Genomic DNA, 26,591 nt, shown 5'->3' with positions numbered 1-26,591 from the left:
CACACATCTGTTCTCCATATCAGTAAGTCTGCAGTTTGATAGATAGTTCATTTTTACCGTATTTGGATTCCACATGTAAATGATAACGTATATGGTATTTATCTTTCTTTTTCTGACTTCATTTAGTATGGTTATCTCTAGGCCCATCTATGTTGCTGCAGGTAGTAGTATTTTACTCTTTTCATTGAATGTATATATCACAGCTTCTTTATGGACATTTCGGTTGTTTCCATGACTTGGCTGTTGTAGATAGTGGTGCTTATGAACATAGGGGTGCATTATCTTTTTGGATTATGCCCCGTTTTGTTTGGATATATGCCCAGGAGTGGAATTGCTGGGTCATATGGCAGCTCTAGTTTTTAAAGAAAGCTCCATATTGTTTTCCATAGTGGCTGCAACAATTTACATTTCCACCAACAATGTAGGAGGTGAACACGACTCCTAATGTACAATCCTTTCCAAAAGAATGGTCCTGACAGTGAATGGAGGTATGTACAAGGCTTTTTCTTTATGCCTTGTAAAGGATATTGATTTATTCTGTTATATGTAAACCATTTTGTGTTAAAACTTCAGTAATAAAGCTTTATGTGTATAATATAAAGTATTATGAACTATCTCACTACATTTCCCAACAACCCTCTTGGTATGGAGGGCCAGGAAGCCCCTTAGGGCATTAATATTTTTGAGAATGGTTTTCTGAAAATTACAGTTATCACAGTCAGAGCTATTGGTTTACCAATAGTACTTCTTTACTGCCATCAGTGCTGAGTGGTCCTTTCTCTGAGTTGATGTCAAATTCTTTTAATGTAATGAGGATATTTACCAAGAGATTAAAAAATTTTGGAGGGGGCTATATCTTACCAGCTAGTTAAAATATGAGGTATTTGATTCCTGTATTGGCTACATTCCAGTGAAACTAAGCTTGTGTGGGAAGTTTGCATTGCCACATGAGATGATCAAACCTGGTCATGCCTTTGGGGCTGTAGCAGCCTGTACTCTTTAAGAAGCCAAATTTCTGCTTTGAGAGAGAGCTCTGTGTACCGTAGTGTGTAAGTAGTTACCTATTTTATTCCTCTTGAGTACAGCATACTTAATGGAGTTTCCCTCTGTTCAGGTATTAGTGGTGGTATGGTCAAACACATCCAGTCCTTAATAATCAGCTTGCTTCTTAGTTTCTGCAAAGCTGTAATCATGGTTCTTGCAGTGTTTTTGTTAGGGCTCTTAATTTTACAGGATTTACACTGAAGTGGGCTGGGTGATGTTGTGCTCACATTTGTGAGTTGTATACACAGGGGCATCTCACTGGCTTTGCCATTAGTAGTGTGAAGTCTATTAGTTACTATTTTGTTATTAAATAATATTAACAGCTAACTCTTTGACTGGTTACTCTTGAGTTTTGCCTTGTTCCATGCTATAACATTCAATGTTTGTAACAGTTCATTTTATCAGTGACAAAACTGAGACCTAGATAAATAAATTCAACACAGTTGGAACATGAAGCCATTTTTATTTGTCTGGTTTTAAAAATGATTTCAGAGTAGTTGTGTGTGCTTTACCCACTATATTACTTCTTAAAATAAGAAGCCTGGAGGTTTTTGATGTTCTTAGCCTTTTAGAACACTTTTGTTTAAAGGGCTATTGGTAGGGGTTAATGTGATGGTCGATTATGCAAGTGTGGCTTTGTGTATTGTCTTTTTTTTTTTTTTTTTAAAGTGTTTCCAAACAAAATTTATAGAGGTTTCCCAAGTGCCTGACATTGCTTATAAACCAGTGGTGCTTGGTTTCTACTTTCTTCTTGAGAAGCCGCATGAATAAGCTTACTGATTTCTTTACTCAAGTCTTTTCTTTTACAAACCTGTAGTTCAAGCTGGGATTAAAGAGTGTATGTGTTTTTCTTCTTAAGACTGAAGAGCAGATACTATTGGAGGGGCAGTTAGGAATCCTACATAATGGGACAGTACAAGGAAGAGTACAAGGCCTGTGGTATTGCTGTTGTCAGATGGTAGGGCCTCCCAAGCCCTGGTTCTCAATTTGTGTGTCTTAAAGGGGATGTACTAATTTAGAGCTGATTGGATTATAGAACTGACCTGTACTAACTAGAACTGCAAGAGATGAGTATATGAAAACTAAAATGCTGTTTACTAATTTATAAAGAGAGAGCAATTCTCAAGTGGATCAGCATGTTTGGCTGTAGGCGGAAACAAAGTTCTCTTAAGAAGTTTGCTTGGTAAGCAGAGTCTGAGCCAGGGAACTTGGAAGTTTTTAGTGGCTACTGTACCCACACTGCTGTCTCGTCTGATGCACTAATTGCTTTTATAAGGACAGACTTGTTTGTGCATCCTATTGGCTCTCCTTAAACTTGGGTACTGGACAATACTGCCTTCTTCATCTGACTCCCTGGCTCTACTTTTCTTTTGTTGGACCAATTCCTAATTCCCTTATCTTCCTTTAGAATTGTCAAATCTTTTAATCCTCTTACTGCTTAATCTTTCTTTAAATTGAATTCTGTAAACTTCTGCTGTGATCTGTTCTTTGTTCCTGTCAGAGAGCAGTCTTTATTTTCAAGTTCTTGATGGGGTAAGCAGTAACCATCTTTTTCATAGACTAGTTGCATTTCAATGTTTGGTAATTGAATTTAGGTGTGGCTTATGTGAAGTTTTAATGGACATGAATTAAACTCAATGGATATAAATCTGAGCAAACTGGGAGATAGTGGAGGACAACCTGGCATGCTTCAATCCATGAGGCCTCAAAGGATACAACTTAGTGACTGAATGATGGCAGCAAGAAGTGAAGGTTTGCAGGTTGGCGAACCTGGATGCTTTAGCCTGTGCCATGGATGATGTTGGGGATTCCCTGGTGGCTCAGACGGTAAAGCATCTGCCCGCAGTGTGGAAGGCCCAGGTTTGATCCCCGGATCGGGAAGATCCCCTGGAGAAGGAAATGGCAATCCACTCCAGTACTCTTGCCTAGAAAATTCCATGGATGGAGGAGCCTGGTGGGCTACAGTTCATGGGGTCGCAAAGAGTTGGATGTGACTGAGCGACTTCACTTACTTATGGATGATGTTAACCTTTAGAGGGCTTGAATCTTAATTTGAAATAATTGGATACTCATCATCACCTTGTTTTATATTCAGTAGATTACAGCTCCTTTTAGTATGATCAGGTTCAAACAGTGTCTTTGCTTTAGATGACTCCTGGTTTTGTGATTGCTACTAATTCTCAGTAAGCTTAACGTATCTAAGTCCATTTAATTTTGCAGAATTAAAAACAGTAATTTTTTCTTTTTATTACAGAAGGGCTATAAGACAAAGTGAAACAAATTTTTTCAAAATCAAAAAATATTAGAAGTAGAACAAGACTTGCTTCTTGAAAACAAAATCTTAAAGATATTTTAAATGTAAGAAAACCCTTGTGTATTATTCACAGCTATATTAGTTACCTATTGCTGCTTACTAAATTACCCCAAAATTTAGTGGCTCAAAATAGGATCCTAGTCATGACTTTGCAAGATTCTCTATTTCAGGGTCCCTGACAAGCTGTAGTCAAGATTTCAGCCCCAGCTGGGGCTACAGTCATCTCAAAGTCCCAACTGGGAAAGGAACTGCTTCCAAGCTCACTCACGTGATTGATATCAGGATTAAGTTTCTTGCTGGTTGTTAGACTGAGGACCTCGGTTCATAACGAATTGATGTCCAGTGACCTCTCTTGGTTCCTTGCCATATGTGTCTGTCTATTGGGCAGCTCACGATATAGCAGCTAGTTTTATTAAATTGAGAAGGAGCAAGGGTGAGAGAGGAGCAGAAACAAGATAGAAGTCAGTATCTTAAGTCTTGAAAGCAACACTCCCATCATTTTTGCTTTGTATTGTTGCTTAGGAGCAAGTCACTAGGTTCAGCCCACAGTCAAAAGGAAGAGGGGGAGTCACATGAGGGACTGATTACCTAGAGGCAGAGACTTTAGGAGAATTGACTTGTTATTGCCTTCCTCTGCTGCTTTCTTTTTCTTTATCTCTTACAGACTTTCCTTTTCATTCCCTGCCATTTTTATTAGTAATAAGTTAATTGATCTTCTTGGCTACTTTGCCAGATCGTACGGGGTTTTAGTACTTTTGGGACTGCTCCTAGCACGTCTTCAGGATTTATATTTGTAGATACTGTTCGTGGTGGGAGACACCATTTCCTCTTGGTATCTGACTGGAGTCTTGAATTTTTTAATATGTACACATTGTGTGCATTGTACTACATCATTTTATATAAAGGACTTGAGCATTTGAGAATTTCAGTATCCAAGGAGGCTCCTGGAACCAATCCTGCATGAATACCAAGGGGCAACTGTATCCCTTTGAGATTTGTTGCATCTGTCACCACTTTGAAATACAGTCTCCGATTTTTAGTACCTTTCTACATGTTTCTTGTATTATTGTTTCCTTCTGAGAGAAGTTGACCTGAAAGTGGCTCACTTTATGTGGACCTGCTTTTACTGGCTTTGCATGTTATAACAACCTGGCAAGCTGCAGTGAAAGAAGGCAGGGTCTTAGAAGTCATGTTTGAAGCCTTGAGTTCAGGGCTGCTGCTTTCAGTAAGCAGTTTGACAAATTACGGAAAGACTATGTTTGCACATGAAGGCCGGTGCTGGGAGAAGCTTGAGTTTTGAGTAAAGGTTTCCAAATTTGTGTCAAGAGGGATGAGCAGTATAATGAATGTATTTCATCACCTTTGCTCTCTTTCCAATATGTGAGACTAAAGTTAACCGACTGATGAAGTGTCCCTTGTGCTGACGTTCTTTTGGTGCACAGAGAAGTTGATGCAAACTCTTGTTTGCTCACACTTCGTACAAAATACAGGAGAAAGATCTAATAGGGTTAGAAAGATCTAACCAACAGGGAAAGAAATTCTGTTTCTATTTGTAGTCTTATGAGAGGGCATTTTTGAAATTAAGAGAAGAAAAAGAAGTTTAAAAACAAGAATTCTTGAGTTGTGCATGGGTAGTGCATGTTAATTTTCACTGTCCCTTCTGTGGTTTACAGCTGTTTTGCCTTGGTGTAATGCCACTGAATACATTTATTAAGAACCTCCTTTGTGGTGGACATTGTGTTAGGTGCATATCTACAATATCTCTAATCATCACAGCATCCTGAAAAATATCTCCTTCATTAGTACAAAGAAAATGAGGCCCAGGGCAGTCCTGCATTTTGTCCTAGGACACATTGAAGTTGTTTAGTCTAGGGCTTCCTGACTCCATTGCTTAGCTATGGTCTAGGCTCTTGCTCCCACCTGTCCTCATTGTCTTTCAAATTAACGGACTAGCTGTGTCCTTGTTTCTTTGAGAGAATGAACCCTAGAGGCACACTAGGAATTGACTGCTTATAACTGCTCATCATCAAGTAAACCAGTGCCTCTGTGCAATTAAATGTCAGACCAAAATAGGTCTTTTTTTCATGACCTTGTTGGACCAGGAAACAATGTTAGGGCCTGAAAAATAAGTGGGAAACTGCTTTGGTTCAGGTAGTAACCCATGTCTACCATATAGTTTCATAGAACTCAAATAAATTGATGCTGAGAAACCCAGAAATTGGATTGGAAAGCTGAGATGCATTTTAGTGAGAGCAGAGTTGAGCTGTTTCTCCTTATCATTGGGTTATAGGTTATACATAGGAAAAGTAAACCTTAATCATCAAGGAGGAGAGCAAATGTTTTGTACTCTCTGCTTTTCTATTCTCTTCCTCTGAGAAATTCAACTCTTCAGGTGTGTTGTTTTATGCTCAAAAGCAGTGGTGAAGTATTATCTCAAACTTCTGAGTTTCTTGTCTGACCAGTAGCAGCTGAAGTGAAAACATAGACTAAATAAGAGGGACATTTTATTAGTGAGTAAAGCTGATGAAGAATAATGGGATAGTAATGGAAATTTACTTTGTAGCTTGGGTCACTAATGCTTTGATCTTGTGCAGAACTGTACTGTGTTTTGCTTGAAGGGTGGTTGGCATTTCTTTGGTTAAAGCTAATTTAAAGCTAGTGATGCCTGCATTTCTAGAAAGTATGAAATGTTTTGTGAAGTCACTTTAATGGCATTACTAAGTATTCTTAAGATTAACTGAGGTTAGGAGATTTTAATTTCCCTTTCAGTAATGGGGGAATAACTGATCTGTCTTTCCAGAATCTTGGAATAGGTTAATGTTGTGGTTAGGAAGTGTTTTTTTGTTGTTGTTGATTTTTGTTTGTTTTAATTTTTTCTTTGTGGTATTGAAAATGTTTTGCTTAAACAGAATCTCTGTGTATGAAGGAGGTAAATTTTGCCTCTATTGTTCCATAGCTGGTGTCTGAGTTAATGCCCAAGCTTGAGTAACTTTGTAGGGTCAGTTAGTGTAAATGTAGGCAGAAGTAGCCTTTTCAATAGTTGTAGGTACTTTTCTTTTTCAGTAAGAATCTTCTTAGTGAGCAATTAGCTGATAGGTCTAATATGAGTCCCCCTCCTTCCCCCCTTAAAAATCTTGGCATAGATTAAGTGAATAATTCCAGATGTTTAAGCTGAGCCTCTATTGTGATGGGTTGATCTGTAGCCCTGCTTGCATTAGGCCTCTTTGTGACTTTTACCAAAGATAAAGCAGTGCTCTGAGGACAGTCTGCAGAGTCAGAACACTGTAATTAAAGACCTTCAGGGCACGTGAGCATCTTCAGTACCCTTGTCTAAAAGAAAGTGTTGACTGCTGTACTTTCATCCTTTATGAATTCTTTAAAAGCATCTATTATTTTTAATTTGCAGCAGCTCTTGCCAGGTAAAAAGTTTTGGGAAACAGATGAATCCAGCAAAGATGGACCAAAAGGAATATTCCTGGGTGATCAATGGCGAGACAGTGCCTGGGGAACATCAGGTAATCTAGATCTAGCATCTGTACTGTGATTTATGCCTGTCTTAGAGCTCCTTTCCTCAGCAATTGGCAAGTCATGAATTTTACATCAGTGACATAAGCATGTCAAGCAGTGTCCTGTCCTGTAGTATAATTGCCGTGAAGGAGCTTATATGATGTAATTTATTAAAACATAATTAATGCAAAATCAAATCTTCAATATTTTTGCTGAAGTGCTAGCCACAGGGGAATGGTCTCAGTTGAAATGACTGTAATTTCAGCTACAACTTCTTGTTCTGTACTGCTGTCAGCATACTTGGAATTAGAAAATCCATGCCTGCCATTTGAAGTTCATGTTTCTTTCTCCTCCCATTGCCCCTGTGTACTGTGTATGGGGTGATCTATCTAAAAATGTGGTTGGGGCCAAATAAGTCACTGGGCATGGATGGATTTCTGACTGACTACCCCTGAAGAGAGAGATGGGGAGAACTTGAAGAGGCAGCCACACTGACAGCAGAAAGAAATGACAGATGATGGGGAGGAAGGAGTCAGAACATTCAAAAGCTGGTGTGCTGTGTTGCAGCGCAATGTAAGAATGGAACCTCAGATGACAGTGGTCATCAGAAAAGATTAGATTATGTTGTTATTTTAAAAAGGGCAGTAAAATCACATTTCCTTTTAGTGACATCACCAATAAAATATATTAAAAAGGAATTCTGCTACTTGAAAGGGGTAAACATTAATTTGTCCACTCAGCTAGATAAACCAGTTATGTGAACTACTGTATTGCTCTCCTGGATATATGAAGGGTGTGTTCTGTTTCATTAGCTTATGTAGAATATTATACTTAGGGAAAACACAGTAGGACATTTTGGCTCAATTTACCATGACAGGTTTCCTGATTCCCAGTCATTGGTTTATCCATGAGACATCGCTCGTAATTTGTTTGAGCCTCTGGCTGCACTGTATCATGCTTGTGTATCTTTTTTGTAGATCATTCAGTTTCCCAGCCAATCATGGTGCAGAGAAGACCTGGTCAGAGTTTCCATGTGAACAGTGAGGTCAATTCTGTACTGTCCCCACGGTCGGAGAGTGGGGGACTAGGCGTTAGCATGGTGGAGTATGTATTGAGCTCATCCCCGGGCGATTCCTGTCTAAGAAAAGGAGGATTTGTAAGTTGGCTTGAGGAACTTGTTCCTATCTCTCTCTCTCTTTCCCCTTACCCCTAAAGAAAAACATGCCTGTTTAGTTTCCTTAGATATTCACAGCACTAATGGCAGAGTTTTTAAGAACACTTCTGTTGCAATTAGATCTCAGCAAACAAAGCAGGAGATATGACTAAACTTTTTAAAAATAGAGAAATGATGTTTTTTTGGGACTCATTTATAGTAATGTGAGGTAACAACTGAAATCTAGGTCTCAGTTCATTGGTCCTCCAGAAAACACACAAAAAGAGAAGGAATTAACACAAAGCTGAAAGCAGATGTCAATAGGGAATAGATCTGAGAGCAGTGATTTGCCAATACCTAAGGGTCCTTAAAATGGATCGGATAATGTGGGTTCATTCTTGTTTTTGCTAGCTAAGCTTTAATTATGAAATGATCATTGGCCCTCTTTGAATAACTTTGCTTCTCGTACCCAGTCTATCAGGAAATCAGAAGTTCTGTTAATTCTGTGTTGCAAATTTTTTCAGATTCATCACCATTGACTTCTCTGATGCTAAATTCTAGGCAAAGCAGCATCTCTGTAGCCTCTTCCCTTTTTAAGTCTTAGGTAGTCTTCCTCAAGCATCTTCGATAGCCTTTCTCAAGACTAGTTCTTTCTTATACCATTGACTTTATAGATCTAAAAGTCTTAAGATGCATTTCTGTTTGAATCTTCCTCATTTTGTGTTCTTTGACTGGTTTTATATTCCAAGTCATAGCTAGGAAGATCACAAAAGGCACCCTAACTCTTTCTTCCTTACTTTTCTCTTGACTCAAACATGTTTTGTACCTTTTCAAAGCACTGTCTCCCTGAAGTCTTTTTGGGCTAATACTTCTATTGGCAATCATTTTAAGAGACCTTCTTTCCCTTAAGTCATACTAATAATTTTACCTTTATAATGTCTTGCATTCTATTATCTTAGTAGCATTTATTGTTAGTATTTTTATCATTAGACATCTGTTGCTAGGTATCCGAGGCTTGGTTGTATTTTCCCAGTTCCACTTGAAACTAGTGTCAGCAGCAGTGCATATTTGGTGCAGCTTTCTCAGGGTCAAGTTCAGTTCTTTAACATGTTAGTGGACACTAAATGAATGGTTGTTGACTTGGTCGTCAGTTAACAGGTGGCATCCAAGGTAACCAGAATCCACCTGGAGTTAACTTTATTCTACTCATATCAAAGGTAGTGCTTCAATGGACATTGATACTTGACATGTGGCTGGAGCTTTTGATTCTACCAAAAAAAAAAAAAAGAGTGGGGCAGGGGGAGTGAAATGAGCTTATTTAAGAGGCTGGTTTGAATTTCTCCCAGCTCTACACCTAGAAGTTTGGTTTGAGGAATTAAGCCAGAACAGGATCATTCATTTTTATAATAACATTTGGGAAGAGCAAGGGACCAAACTGGGGCTTTTGTCTTGATTCTTGCATACTAGCTGTTCCAAAGTTGACCTGATTAACTTCTCGGTCTTTTGACCCTGCAGAGACACAGGTTCTGTGGCTTATAGGTCAGATTGGAAAATACTGCTTGTATTTGAACCTTCCCAAGAGGCTTTTTGGGAAGAATAAGATCTACCATTTGGATGTGAGGAATGGGATCAGGCAAAATGATCATTTGCATGTTGTCTCATGGGAAGAAGAGTGTTACTTCTTCTCTTCTTTCAGCTTATCCCCAGCTCACCTCTTCTTCTTACCTCTCACACTTTGCTCAGAGGAAGTGCTGCCTTCTAACTTCTGCCTATGTTGTGGTTTAGTTGGTAAGTTGGATCTGACTCTTCTTCAACCCCATGGACTGTAGCCCACTAGGCTTCTCTGTCCTTGGGATTTTCCAGGCAAGAGTACTGGCGTGGGTTGCCATTTCCTTCTCCAGGGAGTCTTTCCGACTCAGGGATTGAACCCACATCTCCTGCAAGTCTTCTGCATTGGCAGGTGCGTTCTTTACCACTGAGCCATCAGGGAAGCACAACTTCCGCCTATAACTTTTAGTTATTTACTATAGGAGAAAAGTCACAGCTAAGTCATTACTGTGGTGAACTGGAACCTCTGAGATTCTTGCCATGAATTCTCTATCATGTGTGGACAGCTTCTAAGTCTTGGACATTAGCCACCAGACACGTGCCTGGGTTACTGTTACGTTTGTGAAAGTGAAAGTCACTCAGTCGTCTTCAACTCTTTACGACCCCATGGACTTCCATGGAATTCTCCAGGACAGAATACTGCAGTGGCTAGCTTTTCCCTTCTCAACCCAGGGATTGAACCCAGGTCTCCCACATTGCAGGTGGATTCTTTACCAGCTGAGCCAAAAGGGAAGCCCAAGAATACTGGAGTGGGTATCCACTATCCAGTGGAAGCCTGTCCCTTCTCCAGCGGATCTTCCCGACCCAGGAATCAAACCGGAGTCTCCTGCATTGCAGGTGGATTCTTTACCAACTGAGTTATGTGTGAAGCCGTGAAGTTTGTAGGAAGCAGAAAAATAATTAGAAGTAGGAGAAAGATAAAACACTGTGGCCGATTTACTATTATTTTTTTCCTTTTTAAACAATTATTTTATTAGTTAATCTGTGATGAAGCTGTGTCTTTTGTATTCCATATCTTTATTTGATTTTGTAAAGGTGGCTTCTATCCTTACTTGTCTTGAGAGATTGGTGATTTCTAGCTCTTTTGTAGTATTGTTACCAGGGGAAGTTAAGACCTCAGGATAGAGGTCAGAAAATTGAATTCTCTAAAAAGCATCTACTGAGTTTCTGAAGTTTGCATAAAGATAAATGAAAATTCTCCAAATCTGTATTCCAGTTTCTCAGAAGGGAGGTTGTGTGTAATGAAACGTTATCCTGTATTTTGACTTGAGTTGCACCTAAATGGTGATACAGGAAGACTGACCAGTGACATCAGTCCATCACTTTGGCACATCTAATCTTATGGTGGATGGAGAACTGGGATCAGTGACCTGCTTTATCAGCTTTTTGGTTGTTTCCTGCTGATCTTGTGCTTCTCTTGGTTTTGCTGTCTGTCTGTTGGTTAAGGTGACATTTAACCACAGCTCTGGTCATGGAAACCTGAATCACTTTTTGGTTGTCATGGTATGCATACATCTGGAAAGAGGTGAGCCTTTTTTTATTTTTAAGTAAAAATCTATTTTGTCTTTTACAGCGTTGAGTTCAGAGACCAAGGAAGACAGAATATCTGCTTCTAGTAGATAGTTTTTCTAAAGAGTAGTCATTGGTGGTTTACGGATTAGAGCATTCAGATGTTTTTCTTTTTAGGTGATCATATCAGCATTTCTTCGGGTTAGCCTCAGAGAAGCTCCATTTTAAACCCCCAAGAGCTAAAAACACCATCCCTAATGGCATAATGAATGTACACCTCAAATCAAGTACTAAGGGTCTATTCTCAGATAACTGACAACAGATAAGCCAGACTCTGATGAATTGCTCAGTTAAAGGGGTTTAGAACTAAAGTAATTACATTGGTTTTCCATTTTCAGTAAAGTTGTTTTATGGTTAAAGCTTGAATGAAGGTATTTAACCCTGTCTAGCTTCCCTGAGCCTTTCTTAAGTTCATTTCAAATGTAAAAATGGACTCAGTCATTTTGGCTTTTGTGATAAGAGTGCTTGCAGGCTGATGATAAGAATCCGACAGCAGTGTTTTATTCTCAGCACCCACTGGAAATTTTTGGTAGTATTCCAAGTAGGAGTCAGGAACTTCAGGGTAGCAGTTTTCAGAATAATGGGAAAATTCAGAATACCAGTTAAGTCAGAGTCAGGTTTTTAAATTTGATTTATTTCCTTTATTCCTGGGTAAAGACATCCCCTTACTCGCCCGCTCAAAACACCCCGAAATAAAGCATGGTTCTGGATGGTTATAAAGTCATATGTATTTACTGTGTTTTTAGGCATTGGGTGAAAAGATTTTTAGAAAAAAAAAACAAACATATTGGGAAGACCTTTCTGCTTGTTTGTAGAGAGGTCACGTGCACACTCACAGCAGTTCACTTAGATCACAGAGCTGGTGGCCTGGAGGTCACGTGCACACTCACAGCAGTTCACTCAGATCACAGAGCTGGTGGCCTGGAGGTCACATGCACACTCAGAGCAGTTCACTCAGATCACAGAGCTGGTGGCCTGGAGGTCACGTGCACACTCACAGCAACTCACTCAGATCACAGGACTGGGCGGCTCACTGTCCTAGGTGCCAGTGCATTTATTTCAGACGGTCAGTGTGGTTTCAGTCGATTTTGCTTAAACCTTTGTGTAGTGTAATGCAGGGACTTGAGTCTTAACCGGACCTTGATTTCTTCATTTGCAGAAAGTCTAATTCATATGGCTATGTAGTATATAATACATGAAAATACTTTGTAAGTCTTATAAAGTCTTGGGCTACGTAGTCCTTGGGCCAGTAGCATTATTGGCATCTGGGAGCTTATTAGAACTGACAACTCTCAGACTCAACTCCAGACTATTGAATCAAAGTCTGCAGTTTGATATGACCCACAGATGATTTATATACAATTAAAGTGTCATAAATACTGATAATATAGTTTTATTGGGAGATTTCAATTCAGAAACTTTTATCTCAGGAGGAGCCCCTTCAGACTTGAGCTTCCCTTGAACAAGAAATCTTTGTACTCTGCTTTGCAATGTCAAGCTTTTAGACACTGACTAAATAAAAAGTTAAAAAAAAAAAGCCATGCAACTTTCAGAAAACCTTTTATGGTTTTCATCTCTTTTTCCTGCTGGGTTTGGTGGTAGTACAACAGAGGGGAACACTTCTCTTATTTTTTTGCACACCAGGAATTGGGTGGTCATACACACAGTGCATGGTATATTCCATGCTCCACTGTTTGTAAATTGCATACCTCCCAACTTCTGTTCATTTTGAAATTGGATATGTTTTAATTGCCATTGTTTCCTTTTTAGCAGCACATAAGATGATGGTATGTCTTATAAATTGATGGTGCCTCAGATTTAATCAAAGGTAATAATAGGTGGTGGAGCTTCTCTGGTGGCTCAGTGTTAAAGAATCTGCCTGCCAACACAGGAGGCATAGGTTCGATCCCTGGATTGGGAAGATCTCTTGGCGGAGGAAATGGTAACCCACTCCAGTATTCTTACCTGGGAAATCCCATTGACAGAGGAGACTGATGGGCTGCAGTCCCTAGGGTTGTGAAGAGTCAGAGATGACACACACGCACATGCACACACACACACACACACACACACACACACACACTAGTTGTTGGCTTGATTGTGTATAGATATTTCAGAAAAGTTACTGGGACAGAGGGGTTAATGATGAAAGCCATAGTCTTTCCAGGGGGGAAACATCAGGTATCAAGCAAGTTTGAAGCTTTAGGGGTATTGGAGGTGAGTGAGACTGTTTGTGTCTGAGAAAGGTAGTGGGCAAAATTGGATAAAATATTTTAAAGAATCTTTTAAAAGGAATTGCACAGTCATGAATTGCCTTGTTTAAATACCTGAAACAACCCTTTGAAGTAGATGTTGTCGTCCCTATGAAAATTTATCAATGAGGAGAATGAGGTTTAGAAGGGAAGTGGTGGGAGCTGCATTCAGTGTTCTGATTTCACATCTTTTAGCCATAGTATATGCTCCACTGTCCTGTTTATTAGTTTCTCACATAGTATCATATTTAATATATTAATTTAAAAGTAATTCATGACTAGTAATTTCAAACTTTTACTCATTTTTTTAGATATTTGAAATTTCTTTATTACTAGTGAAGCTAAAACTGCTGAAAATTTTGGGTGGCATTTTGTGAAAAATTGAGACGTGTACACAGGGAAACCAATATTTTAGTTAATGTTATGGTTTTTGGACTGGTTTATCAAGCAAATACACAAATAGTCCTTTGAGAAAAAAGAAGAATTACTAATCTTATTGACTGTGACTTCTGCCACATGGCAGAAGTCTCATTTCTAAGTTCCCATTTCTCTGACTTCATTCCGAATTAATATTCCCTGATATATTCATTCCCCTTTTGAGAAATGTGAGCTGGACTGAATGACTCTGATCTCCGTAGTGCATAGTTTTCTGCTCTTCTCTCAGTTCTTTGGTATGAGGCAGCAGAACATACTCTAATGTTTATGTCTGTCATCTGATCTCTCAAGAACACTCCTTGGCCCCACTCTAGGGATTTTGAGTGGGCTTGGCTTCTTGCATTTTGAGCACTGTCTGAGGGCTATGTTTGGATTACAGTTTTGAACTGAAATTCATCTAGAGAGAGCCTAGAACAGGAGGATGCTATTAACCCATCTTTGTTTTTTATTTCATTTAGTTAATAGGCTTTTTAGTATTAATTTGCACTGGGCAATATATGACAAAAAAGAAAAATGTAACTCCTGTCTTTAGGATGCTTATTTGGACTCAATTTTAGTGGTTCTTGGGCTACCCAGGTGGCACTGGTGATAACCCGCTTGCCAGTGCAGGAGACATAGGAGACTTGAGTTTGATCCCTAGGTGGGTACGATTCCCTGGAGGAGGGCATGGCAACCCATTCCAGTATTCTTGCCTGGAGTACCCCATGGACAGAGGAGCCTGGCGGGCTACCGTCCATAGGGTCGCAAAGAGTCGGACACAACTGAAGCGACTTAACACCGCACAGTGGTTCTCAACTGTGAGTGCTTATTGGAAGTGAAACTTAGGTTTGTGGGAGCTTCTGCAGACGAGTTAAATTAGAATCTCTCGAGAAAGCCCAGTCACTTGCAAATTTTTAAAAGATTGTGATGTTTGATGCCAACCACAGAGCCACTGCATTGTGCAAAGGACAGTATATCTGGGAGGGCCGACTGGCTGTACACTTTGAGTTAAACCACTTAATGGGAACCTTAATTTTTAATGTTAATATTACAATGTTATGTAAGAAATACTCTCCCAGTGCATAGTTTTCACTAGTGTCATACTTGTATACAGTGTTTTTTACTTTATAATAAACTTTTATATATACATCATTTCATTGATGTTTACTACTCTGTTTTAAACAAAATGATCCCTTTTTATAGATAAGACAGCTCAGACTCAGGTTTAATGACCTGTCCAAAGTCCAGTAAGTGTTAACAGTTGAGATAGACTGTAGGTTCTGTGCAATCTGGGTTAGTATTTTCCTAAAAGAATACCTTACCTTAAACATTAAAAAAAACTTTACAACTCCATAAAACAGAGCAGCCCAAATATACCCTTTTTCTCTCTCACTAGGGTCCTCAGATTTCTAAGAGACCATTTTTATGATTCCCAACTCTGTATTCTATATTCTCTTTTAATAGCAGACTTTTGACAAGATAGCTTCCCACTTGTGCTCTTGGTGTCATTCATAAATCAGACTTCATGTCAACTGTTTTAACTTAGTGCTTTTGTTGATTTACTGAATTTGTTAAAACTTTTATGACCCATGTACAGAAAAGTTTACACATCATAAATGTTCATCTTCATGACTTTCTGCCTAATAGAAATATCCCCTATAACCCATCCAAATCAGGTATGGAAGTCATCCTACCTGTTCTGTGTTTTGCTGAGGCATTAACAGCCTAGTCGGAGTAGAAAACCAGGTAACTATTTTATGTAAATAGACTGTATAACATGGACAAAAAACAGCCCATCCCAGGGACATCTTTGAAAATCTAGCCCTTGGCAGTATAATTGAGAACGTAAGTGTTCAGATCAGGGCAGTTGGCTTACAGGGGGAGCAGCTTCTCAGCAAGCCCTTGTAAAGGGCCACTGAGGAAAGATTATGAAAAATGTTGATTTGGTGAGTGAGCCTCTTCTGTACCCAGATTATTTGCTTGGTGAAAATTCCTACTGCTGCTTTATTGCATTTCCTTACCATTTTTTTCCTATAGACTGAACTCCTCGTGAGAAACTGGAGCTGAACTCCCTGCCGCTCCTGAGCCAGTGACTTGATTTGTAGATTTGTGGAAGATTATTTAAGTGTGTTGATGGGATGATCCTAAAATACCTTTAAAAATTATTGACGTTAGTGGGGTCTGATTCAGGTGGACTTGTTCATTACCACCTCTTGGACTCTTACCTGATGATAAGTAGAATGGGAGGATCCTTCTTATTTTAGCAGTTCGGTTTTACAGGACTTTTTTCTGTTTGTTTTCTTTATCTTATTTTTTGAACTTCTGTCCTGCAGTGTATTCAGTGTTGGGGATGTGAAAATTACTACATAGCTTCTGTCAGTTTTACCTTTGCAGGAAGAGGGAGCTTTTCTTTCTGGACATTTTGAAAGCTCTTTCTGTCTTTAGAATCCTGTCATACTTTGGCTTGGGATCTCAGTGTCATGCTTAATTGGCTCTCATTTACTCTTTGAACCAGTATCAGTGTTAAACTTTGAAGATGTGAACGTTAGATCTCATTTGCTGCCGTAACTATAGTTTACCATCTTGCTGCTACATGAAACTAAGTGGTATATCCTTTCTAAATTCCTTCTGGTATATGTTCCTTTATTCATATTAGCCATGAAGTCTTTCTTTTTCTGTTACTTTTGAGCAGAGGGTGGTTTTAAAAGCAAAATGGGCTTTGAATTGGTTGTTGAAAGGTCTAAGATTGTCAAGTGTCCCTGTGTCTGGTCTTTCTGTGTCAGGGTGGCTAAGAACTACTTTGAGAGCATCTTTTTATTTTGCGTTTGCAGGCCTACCATTCACAGCTGTGTCTGCTGCTTTATCTTCCATTTGTGGTCCTCACCCTCCCCACTGAAATTTGGTTGTGGCGACTGGAGATGCTGAGCAGTAGTTCTCATCATCTTTTGATTGGATCTTACCTTTTACCAGGAGCTTTCTTTTGGTCTAGGTCTGTTTGTTTCTTTCTTAAAACAGAAGCAGTGATGGAGACAGGCAAGATTACTTACCTCTCCCTGGTTTTACAAAAGCAAAAATTATTTAACCCTTGGGTAAGGTTTTGCAAAGCTTGCTATACCATGTCAAGTCACTATACCAAACCTTCTTTTCATTCTGAAAATCAAGACACATTTGCTTTAAAAGTCCATGTCTTAACTTAGATGGTTGGTAGGAGGAGACAGACTTAATTTCTTTAAGAAACAGGACATCGGTGTGCTTGGCACCGCATCGGTCCATTTAGGTCCAGTCTTTCAGTCTTTTTAGTTTGAAGTACTTCAGAGATAAACTCTGTTGCATCAGTGATTTGCTTTAATATGCTCCCATGTAATCCTTGGTATGTACGGACAGGCGGTGGATGACAACTAAACACTTAGAGTACTCTTTGTGAAAGAATTTTAGTTAGATTTAACATATTTTGAAGGATTTAAAAAATTCAAGTTAAGGATAATTAGTGATTTATTGTTTCAGTAAGCGGTGAGACATTGGGTGGAATTGGGGTGGTGATGGTTCAAATTGGCAGGGCATATATCCCAACATGAAGTGTATAGAGTAATGGAATTGGAATGATGTTAGACCACACTTAATTCAATATTCAGAAGTAAGGGAGGAGTTTACATAGGCAATAGAAGTAGGAAATTCATTTTGTAGGCTTAATACTTCCCAAGTGTAATATTAGCTATAATTCCTGGGGATTATTAGGAACCATGCTATTCTAGAGAGTTAGATTTTAGAGTAGAGAAATGGAACTAAGAAATACAAAGTTGTGGTTGGGCTTTTGGTAGAAAGGAAAAAAAAATGGGGTGGTGGGACATTGGGCATGATAAGACTGTCCTAAACTCTGTAACATAAATGTATGTCTGTCTCCCCCATTTGGCAAGACTTTCTGCAGTGTTCCTGCCTCTGTGTTGTCTGTTAATTAGATTGTAATGTCTTGAAAGGTCATGGATACTATCCTGTTCTAATTAGCATCTAGTGTAGTCTGGTGTCCACGGTGGTTGCCCGCTATTATTAGTTGATGATGATTAGTGAAGCTGAAGCTATTTTTTAAACAGGGCCCAAGGGATGCAGACAGTGATGAAAACGACAAAGGTGAAAAGAAGAACAAGGGTACGTTTGATGGAGATAAGCTAGGAGATTTGAAGGAGGAGGGTGATGTGATGGACAAGACCAATGGTTTACCAGTGCAGAATGGGATTGACGCAGACGTCAAAGATTTTAGGTTTGTATGTTTTACACTTCTGATTTTTGAGTGGGGGCTATGGGTTTTTGTTTTGATTTAGTTTTATTTTGATTTTAGTTTTCTTTATCCCTCCCTACGTGTCTTTTTAAAGAACTGGGACTAGTGTAGGCCATACCACAAAAATTGTATGAACTGTTAAGGTGAAACTTTTTAAGATCTGGCCATACCTGATGTTTTGCCAAAACAATAGACTTTCCGTTTGTATGGAGCTCTATAATTTGCAGAATGATTTCATAAAAATCAGTTCATTGATTCTCAAATTTCAAAATCACGTGGATGAGCACCTTGGGATTTCTCCCAAATCATTATCTTGGGAGAAATCATGGTTACTAACGGAAGTGTATCATATTACTGTGGCATATTAAGGAAGAGTGAAAAACAGTTGAGATCAGTTAAGTATTATTTCACTTGAGACTCATAAGCTCCCTTTGAGGTAGGCAGGTATCGTTTTCTTCATTTTGAAGAACCGGAGATACAGCTAAAGTGACTTGTTCTTAATCATATTCCTTCCATGGAGGCCTCTCATTCCATCTCTGGTCATAATTGATATGCAAGTTTTAACCCTGTAATTTTAATATGCACAGTATTAATGATACCATATTTGTCTTCCACATTTGGCAAGTATTCTTTGTTACATGATGGTATGTGAGTTTTAATTTTTTTAAAATTTTGACTAAGGAGTTTTATCCTCAGTTACTGATGCCCAGTAGAGAATTTAATTTTGAATAATTTTAGTCTAAAGCTAATGTGTGTCTAAACACACACACACACAGCATCCTTTATCCTAATAATCTGCAAAGCCAAAATAAAAATATTGTATGTATGTGTGTGTGTGGTCATTCCTTTTAGAACAATGTTTAATGTGTTTAATCTTCCTAAATTAATTTTTGCATCTCATGGGTATAAAGAATTAGTCTTTGTAAGAAATTTGAGTCACAGCATAAACACTTACCTCAGGTCTTTCAAATGAGTTTGGGTATCCCTCCATCCTGAATCTCAAGCAGCTTGTGGTATTGTTTCGTGGTATTTGACTCCAGGGCAGATGGTAGTAGTAGGGTGTGTGTGTGTGTGTGAAGGAACTACAAGAGCTTTAATTTGTACCAGCTGTAGGATTTCTTTTAGGCTAAGAATGTAGTCACAGGCTATTTTTCCCTGACTAGAATATAATATTATTCAATATTATCTGAATTAGAATTAAATAGTTCTGCTGTCTTTTTGCATAGAGTGATCATGTGTCCTGGGTTGCCCAGGACAGTATTTGTTTATAGCTCTGTCCCAAGATATTTATTAATACTGCCCTTTTTTGTTCTTAGGAGTGTCCTGGTTCAGATGATAAATTACATCCTCATATCACTTTTAATTCTTAGAGTTGATTCCTTAGCAGGAGCTTATCCTAAAAAGTGAATTTATTTTGTACTGTTTTATAATGGTTTGATTCTGGTTTCTTTGAAAGGAAAAGGGGAGTCAGTTTTATGGTTGGCCAGTGGTACCTAGGAAATACAAACAAAAATTTTTCACCTATTAAAAATTTTTTTTTGAATAGAATTATTCTCAGATGTGGAACTTTCCATAGAAAGTACTTTGTCTATTGACTGTTTAAAAGAGTAGGATGTTGCTTTTGGGGGGCATGTTTTGCTACCTGTATTTTGGGATCCTTGCTTTCATGAATACCACAGAGTGATTCCCGCCCCTCCCCCCCAGTTCATCCAGTGTTCCTCACATCTGGGCCCCTTGGTAAAAGAGATGGTAAATTAATAGCAGTTAATGTAAATTTAAGGGGTGGGTTGTGGGAAGGCAAGCAATAGAAGAGTCGTTTTATAGGATGTAACATGTAAGCACCATAAAGGGTCTCTGGTCATTTTTTCAAAATAGTTTTAAATACTGTTGGTAATAAGCTGTGTCAAGGACATTGTCCTTAAACTTAGGTTGGTGTAGTGTCCCTCCCCACTTAAAATAAGGTTTAATGCCCTTTACTTTCTCTGTTTAGCCGTACCCCTGGTAATTGCCAGAACTCTGCTAATGAAGTGGATCTTCTGGGTCCAAACCAGAATGGTTCTGAGGGTTTAGCCCAGCTGACCAGCACCAATGGTGCCAAGCCTGTGGAGGATTTCTCCAACATGGAGTCCCAGAGTGTCCCCTTGGACCCCATGGAACATGTGGGCATGGAGCCTCTTCAGTTTGATTATTCAGGCACGCAGGTACCTGTGGACTCAGCAGCAGCAACTGTGGGACTTTTTGACTACAATTCTCAACAACAGGTACTGTGTGTGTCTCTGTCACTCTCTATGCTCTCCCTCCAGGCAGCAGCATTATTCAAGTAACTGAGAAGAGGGGGATGGGAGGAGGGTGGCAATATTTTAGGCTTTTGATGGCCAGTCCTTATTTACCCAACAGAGATGTGGATTATAAAGCCTTTGCATCTTCCCCTCCAGCATGATTCCCATGCTGAGGTTTGTTGGCAAGAGACTACCCTGCTCTGTGTAAATTCCTTTGGCTCCTCTCTTTTATCAGGGCCTGGGGACGGGGTGTGGTGGTGTTACCTCCTGTGACACAATCCTCTTGAATGTTAATCTCACTGAAGATTAATGTGATTATAATGCTGTTGGTTTTTGTTTTTAAAATAGTAGACTCTGTTGTCTGCCACTGTCAGGAGTCCAGTGCCAGATGTCTTATTAGTCTTGTCTTTTAATTAAGTGAGTTACTATAGATAACAGACATGTGTCATACCTTTCAAAAGAGTTAGAATGTGATTAGGGAAAAAACACATATCATTCAAAATAAAATCTGCAGTGAAATTATTTGGCTCTTCTTTTATTTGTAAGTCCTTGGAATATATTTTATGTATGCCTTCAAAACCAGAGGAAAATTAGCCAAATTAATGAAAAGGGGGCAGGTAACTTCTTGTTCATGTTAAGTTCCACAAGTTCTCCTTTGTGGCCTCGAGCAATTTGATGGGCCATCAGTTTCTCATACTCCTTAATTTTAGTCTGGAGCATACATATAAATTTCTAAGTTTGAAAAGTTAAAATCTCATTTTGTAGTTTAGAAATTATATATCTATGAGGAAAGTTGGCTTATGGTCTTTGTAGATCAAATTGTACCACACTCTCCCTTTATTTGTCATAAATGGCTGATTTTAAGTGAATTTTGCTTAATAGATAGCTGGATAATACCATTAACCATGTGAAGTTTACAGAAACAAACCCCTTTAAGGGATGATGTGATGTGCATGCACTCTGTTCTATCAGTTGGATATACTAGGTGTAATTAACAAAGTCTTTTTCTAGAGAGTGTGAACTAACAGTGTATACTGTTCTCCCTGTAGTTCCCAAGAGATATGCTCACTTTTCCATGGAAATTTGACTTTCTTTGCTTTTTGTCTTATTTATTAATTTGATTTTGCTTTTTTTTTTTTTCACAATGAATCCTCAAAATAGTAGTGTTGAATGAAGTCAGAAATTACTTCAGATGCTGAGGAAATACTCAATTTAAAGATATTTTGTGGCATATCAGCAAACATAGGGACACACTATTACTGTGTAGACTTCAACTTGTCCAGTTTAGAATATTAGTGTAGTAATTTCTCTATAAAAATTGAGGTATGTTAAGTTTAGGCTGTTTCTAATCAAGTTCCTGTAACCTAGTTATCTCAAAAAATTTTATCTGAATTCTTTCTTTTATTGTCTCATTGAACTTCCCCTGGCAACCCTTAGATCTGCAGCCATTTTTGGTTCTTAGCTTCCATTCCCAATCGAACCCAATCTGACTCTTGGCTTGTTATTTAAGAAGTGTTTGTCTCTAACCTCTTATGAATGACAATCTGATTCTCTGTCATTTAATTGTTACCTTGTAATTAAAGTTGGGATTCACTTTTGATTTACTGAACTTGGGTTTCAAAGTAATTCTACCAATTTTTGAGGAGGCTGGATAATTATTAGAACTTGAACAGAAATGTACTTTTGCATGCCCACAAATAGTTCACACAATTACATCAAAGACACCACCTGCTCCGACTTACAAAACCTGGAGTGCCTTCACCATGAATCACATTTCAGCAGTTTTTGGAAGCGAATGCCATTATTTTGCAAGTTGAGCTGTGGTTGAATTCTGACTTCCCATGCATGTCTTGGTTGCTGCAATATAGGGTCATTGTTACACAGTTACACCATCATCATAGGATGTGCTTATTGTTATTTTGTCCCATGGGCTCATAATTCTTGCTATTTTGAGTAGATGGCTGTACACATTCTTATACTGGATGTACTGATAGCCTGCCTAGAAATCATTGACCCAAGACTCTTTAGGACCCTTAACTTCCCAAAGGCTGCTGCATAAAGGCCAGTAGTTATTAAGATGGAAGAACCCTTTCTCTACTGGAAATTGGTGTTTGTTTCTACACTTTATCCTTCCAATCCCTTTTTACCCTTTTGCTTTTCATTAGATTTTATTCCTCTTTTCCATTTCTAATAATTAAAATGGTTCTCATTCTTCAAGGTCCAGTGCTATATTACCCTTTTTTTTTGGTTACCTTTCTTGATCTCTAAATCAAAAAGTCATTTCTGTCTCTGTAGTGCCTTGTGCTTCCTCTAAGAGAAAGAGTCATGGTGTCTCCTTGTTTGATAATCCTCTGCTAGATTGTAATCACCTAGAGGGTAAGATGGGGTCTTGATCTCTCTGTGTCCTCTGCTTTTGCTTTGATGGACCAAGTTTTCAGGGAACCTTTTCCACAACCCTGTTACATTATCTCAGAACATTCCCTGTGTTTAATATACTTCACCAAACTAAGATTGAAAGCTAGCCTTGGGAGAGGTCTGGAGGCCACTCTTTGAGGTCTTGCATGTATTCTAATATGTGAGTCCTTTAGGTCTAGCCCATTAGATTGTTTATCATAGATGAATAATGGGACCTTTTAATAGCCAGGAAATTTATTTCCTGAATCAGTACTTAACCCTTTTTAGTGTCACAGCCCTCTTTTGCCATCTGATTAAAAGCCATAGTCCTCACATCAAAAAAAATACATGATTCTTTTGAGACTCAATTTTGTACATAACTTGAGGGAGATCACAGATCTGTGGATTGCAGATTATAACCTTCTGTTCTTATTTTTTGTTGTTACCTGTAGTCAGGCATATCTGTCATGAATGGAACAGACTTCCCCCAACCCCATGGTTCTCAGTTTAGTTATTGAGGCTCATTTGGTCATTTAGGTAGTGTAAGGAAATAGTTGATGACAAGTAATGAGACTATTTATGCCCACATCCTAGGGAGAGCATAGTGTTTGCTGGGCAAGGAAGGACTTACAGAAGAGATGGATCTTGAGCTGTGCTTTGCAAGACTTATTTATACCAGGAAAAGAATGAAAACTCCAGTGGAGAAAATAGTAAACTAAGAGCTTAAAATCAGACATTAACATACATGTTCAATAGGTAATATAGAAATAGTCACCCTGGATGGTAGTTGAGGTTGAAAAAAAGTGACTTGTGAGGTTACGTAGATAGTGTTGTGAGTCTTACCGACTTCGCTGTGCTGTTGTACAGGCATTAACAAGGCATTTTAAGAAGTGATGACTGAATTAACATGATTTACTTTTTTTGTGCAGAGTGTTAGCTTAGAAGCAGTTTCAGACATTCTTTTGTCCATATTAGTCAGTTAACTATTGACTGTTGTATCCTTGCAGGGACTTAGGTTTTGTCCGTAATGAACAGAGCTAATGTTCATAATAGTCTTAGAGTATATAAAACAGTTATGGAACAGTTGAGCTACTAAATGTTAAATTGATTGGTGAAGAATCCTATCAGACCAGGGGAAGGCTCATTGAGGACCAAATTTGTATAGACCTAACTTGGATGAGAGATGGAATATATATTCCTGCAGTTAAGAGAACAGAGTTATGGAGATGGAAATGACGATGGTGTGATCATAGGTTAGTAAGAGTAGAAGGTACACATAAAAGGGAAACAGAAATAGATGCATTTGGTTACTAAGTCCAGGTCACAGGCATTAAGAGCCAGGACTGAGTACAGACAATATTAATGATTGTGAGGGTTGAACTAAACATCTAGTGTAGCATGTATTTTTCTATACATTTTGCTCTTTTATCATGGCTTTCTTAAATGGGCATCAATTTTTTTTTTTTTTTTAAGTTGGGAGTTTTGAAGTTATTTGCTATAATTGGTAGGGTATGTTGATTTTATGAGTGGATCTGGTTTGATAGTTGACAAAGTAAATCCTTCTTGTGTCCTATTTCATTTCATTTGGGGTAATAAGTTGGTTTCATAAGCCTGTTAATATCAGCCTGTATTTAGATACATAATATAGAGCATCCTGAAAATATAGGGAAGGTATTTTTCATTCAGTTCATTACAGACTAACTGTTTTTAGGGATACTTTGGTTTTGGATAACTAAGCTGCTTATCTAATCACTGTAAACCATCATCTTAACCTAAGATGTATTTATAGCAGGGATTCCTTTTATGGTGCCTTGGCAGTTAGGTAAGATCTCAGACTGAATTCTTAGAATACTGTCTTAAAATGTAGAGTGTAAGTATGATTACAAAAGAAGCCAATTATATAAAAATAGCTATAACAGTATTTAACAGCAAATTGAATGTTGGGTGTTTGCTTCTTTTTCATATGATGCATGAGATAGACATAGTTGTACTGGCCATGATGGTGAGCATAAACAAGATTGTGAGATGTCTAGCAGTTGTAAAGTAATATGAAAATACATGATTTCTATTTGTGATCGAATCACAGAAGTGTGGCTAAATTTAATGTGGTTTGTTGCCTATGATAATAACTGAAGGGCATGCTAAATTTCATGACAGTAATTTTACCTGCCTCAAGTACAAAGGTCTGGGGTTAGGAACCTTTAATTTAGGGTGGTTTGAAATGCTCATTGATACCACTCTCCTTACTTTGTCCTCATTGTCTTCTCTTTAATCCTGGAAAACACAGTGAACAGTTCATATGTAATGTGTTCATACTGTTTTGAGTTATGATGCTTGCATAGTAAATAGCCATGAAATTATCTCTGTTCATCTAAATATATTCTGGAAAATTATTGCTAGGTTTCATTGTATTACAACCTAGTAACAGAAACCACAGCCAAGATTAAGTTGATAATCAGGTGGGTTAATCTGGTTAATTTTTGACGTTCTTTATTTTAGGATTCAGTTACTGTAAAAATAGCCTAATAATGTGGCATGCATTACAAAATTGCGTACTGATCTACTGAAACTCTAATCTGTTAAGCGTGAATTTTTAACAAAGAAGCAATACTCTGAAAGCCTTAGTCAGATGGCAGAGGAAGTTGGCATGCATTGCTTTTTAACATGTGGTAGTGATTTAAATGTCATTCTTATGAGACTGAGTTTGCATAGTTTTAATATAGGTATTTAAGATTCTTGGCTTTCTTTTCAGTTTATAAATGAGAGGAAGATTATTTTGCCAGCGTCATGTGTATAGTCACTGTTGAAATGCTGACTTTAGCTAGCAGTTAGGTCATTTGAAACATACCTTTATTGTTCTTTGATGAAATTTTAGAATATGATTTTCCTCTAAAGATAATAATTTGCTTGATGGAAGGCTGTATTTTGTTTTCCTCACTTATTTAGAAGTCATTTATTTTGAAATCAGATTCTTCATCTGCTAAAGAAATGTGAATTTTTTTTTTAAGTTTGGCAGCATAGTTTGTATGTACCTGTTACACTAAAAATCATTATAATTATATGTTAACTATTGCAGCTGTTCAGATAACCTGATCAAAAATGAACTTTGATCTAGAGGCTATAGACAGTAGCAAATTTTCAAAAATTTAATATACTGAGGACTAGCGCCAGAATATAACTTTTTCTTTAAAATTTATAGCCCCACTATTGATGTAATACTCTTAGTGTTTAAAAGGCTTTTCTCCGTGAATTCTGGCAATAGCCTTGTCAGGTAGGGCAGCCATTTTTATAGATAAGAAAATTAAGACATCGAGAAGCTCAGAGACTTCCTGAAGGTCTTAAACCCTGCTCTGCAGACACCTTTGTCTCAGTTTCTGGCTCCTCGCGCTTTGCTTTGGACCTAGTTCTAGAAACATAAAACTCTCTGTGTGGAGCTGTCTCACCTTCAGGTTTAACTGCATTCATAGTTTTTTTTTAGCATGGTATATGTTTTAAAATTACTTGTATCAACAACAAAAACAAAAAGGTTTTTCTTTCCTCTTTGTGACCTAAAGCAGGTGGTGCTCATGAACTCAGCAGGACTTTGACTTTAACACTGCTCAGAAGTTTTTTTTTGGGGGGTCTGTTTTGTATACTTTTTAACATTTAATTTTTGAATAGGTAGTAGCATTCACATGGTTCAAAAAATCAGAACAGTGTAAAAAGATACACAGTTGTTATTCTTCTTCCCACTCCTGCTTTCATCCTTTTTATCACTTTTGTTGGTTTGTTGTGTATGCTATTA

The 26,591-nt window shown here is 38.1% G+C and overlaps 1 protein-coding gene across 2 annotated transcripts in view; it reads left to right on the top strand.

Moving 5' to 3' along the window:
• PUM1 (pumilio RNA-binding family member 1) overlaps window positions 1–26,591 on the top strand; it is a 127,192-nt gene that overhangs the window by 49,121 nt on the left and 51,480 nt on the right. The window contains exons 4-7 of one of the 2 annotated variants that reach the window (XM_010836882.1): window positions 6,765–6,873; window positions 7,843–8,021; window positions 17,950–18,116; window positions 20,125–20,395. In XM_010836882.1, the coding sequence (XP_010835184.1) occupies window positions 6,765–6,873; window positions 7,843–8,021; window positions 17,950–18,116; window positions 20,125–20,395 (726 nt within the window). The remainder of the gene's footprint in view (window positions 1–6,764; window positions 6,874–7,842; window positions 8,022–17,949; window positions 18,117–20,124; window positions 20,396–26,591) is intronic. The other variant, XM_010836883.1, reaches the window with a different exon arrangement.

This window comes from Bison bison, unplaced genomic scaffold, assembly GCF_000754665.1.
Source record: "Bison bison bison isolate TAMUID 2011002044 unplaced genomic scaffold, Bison_UMD1.0 scf7180017864068, whole genome shotgun sequence".
In the NCBI taxonomy this organism is placed as follows: domain Eukaryota; kingdom Metazoa; phylum Chordata; class Mammalia; order Artiodactyla; family Bovidae; genus Bison; species Bison bison.
The sequence above is the reverse complement of the archived record's forward strand: the minus strand, read 5'-3'. Positions and strand labels throughout refer to the sequence as shown.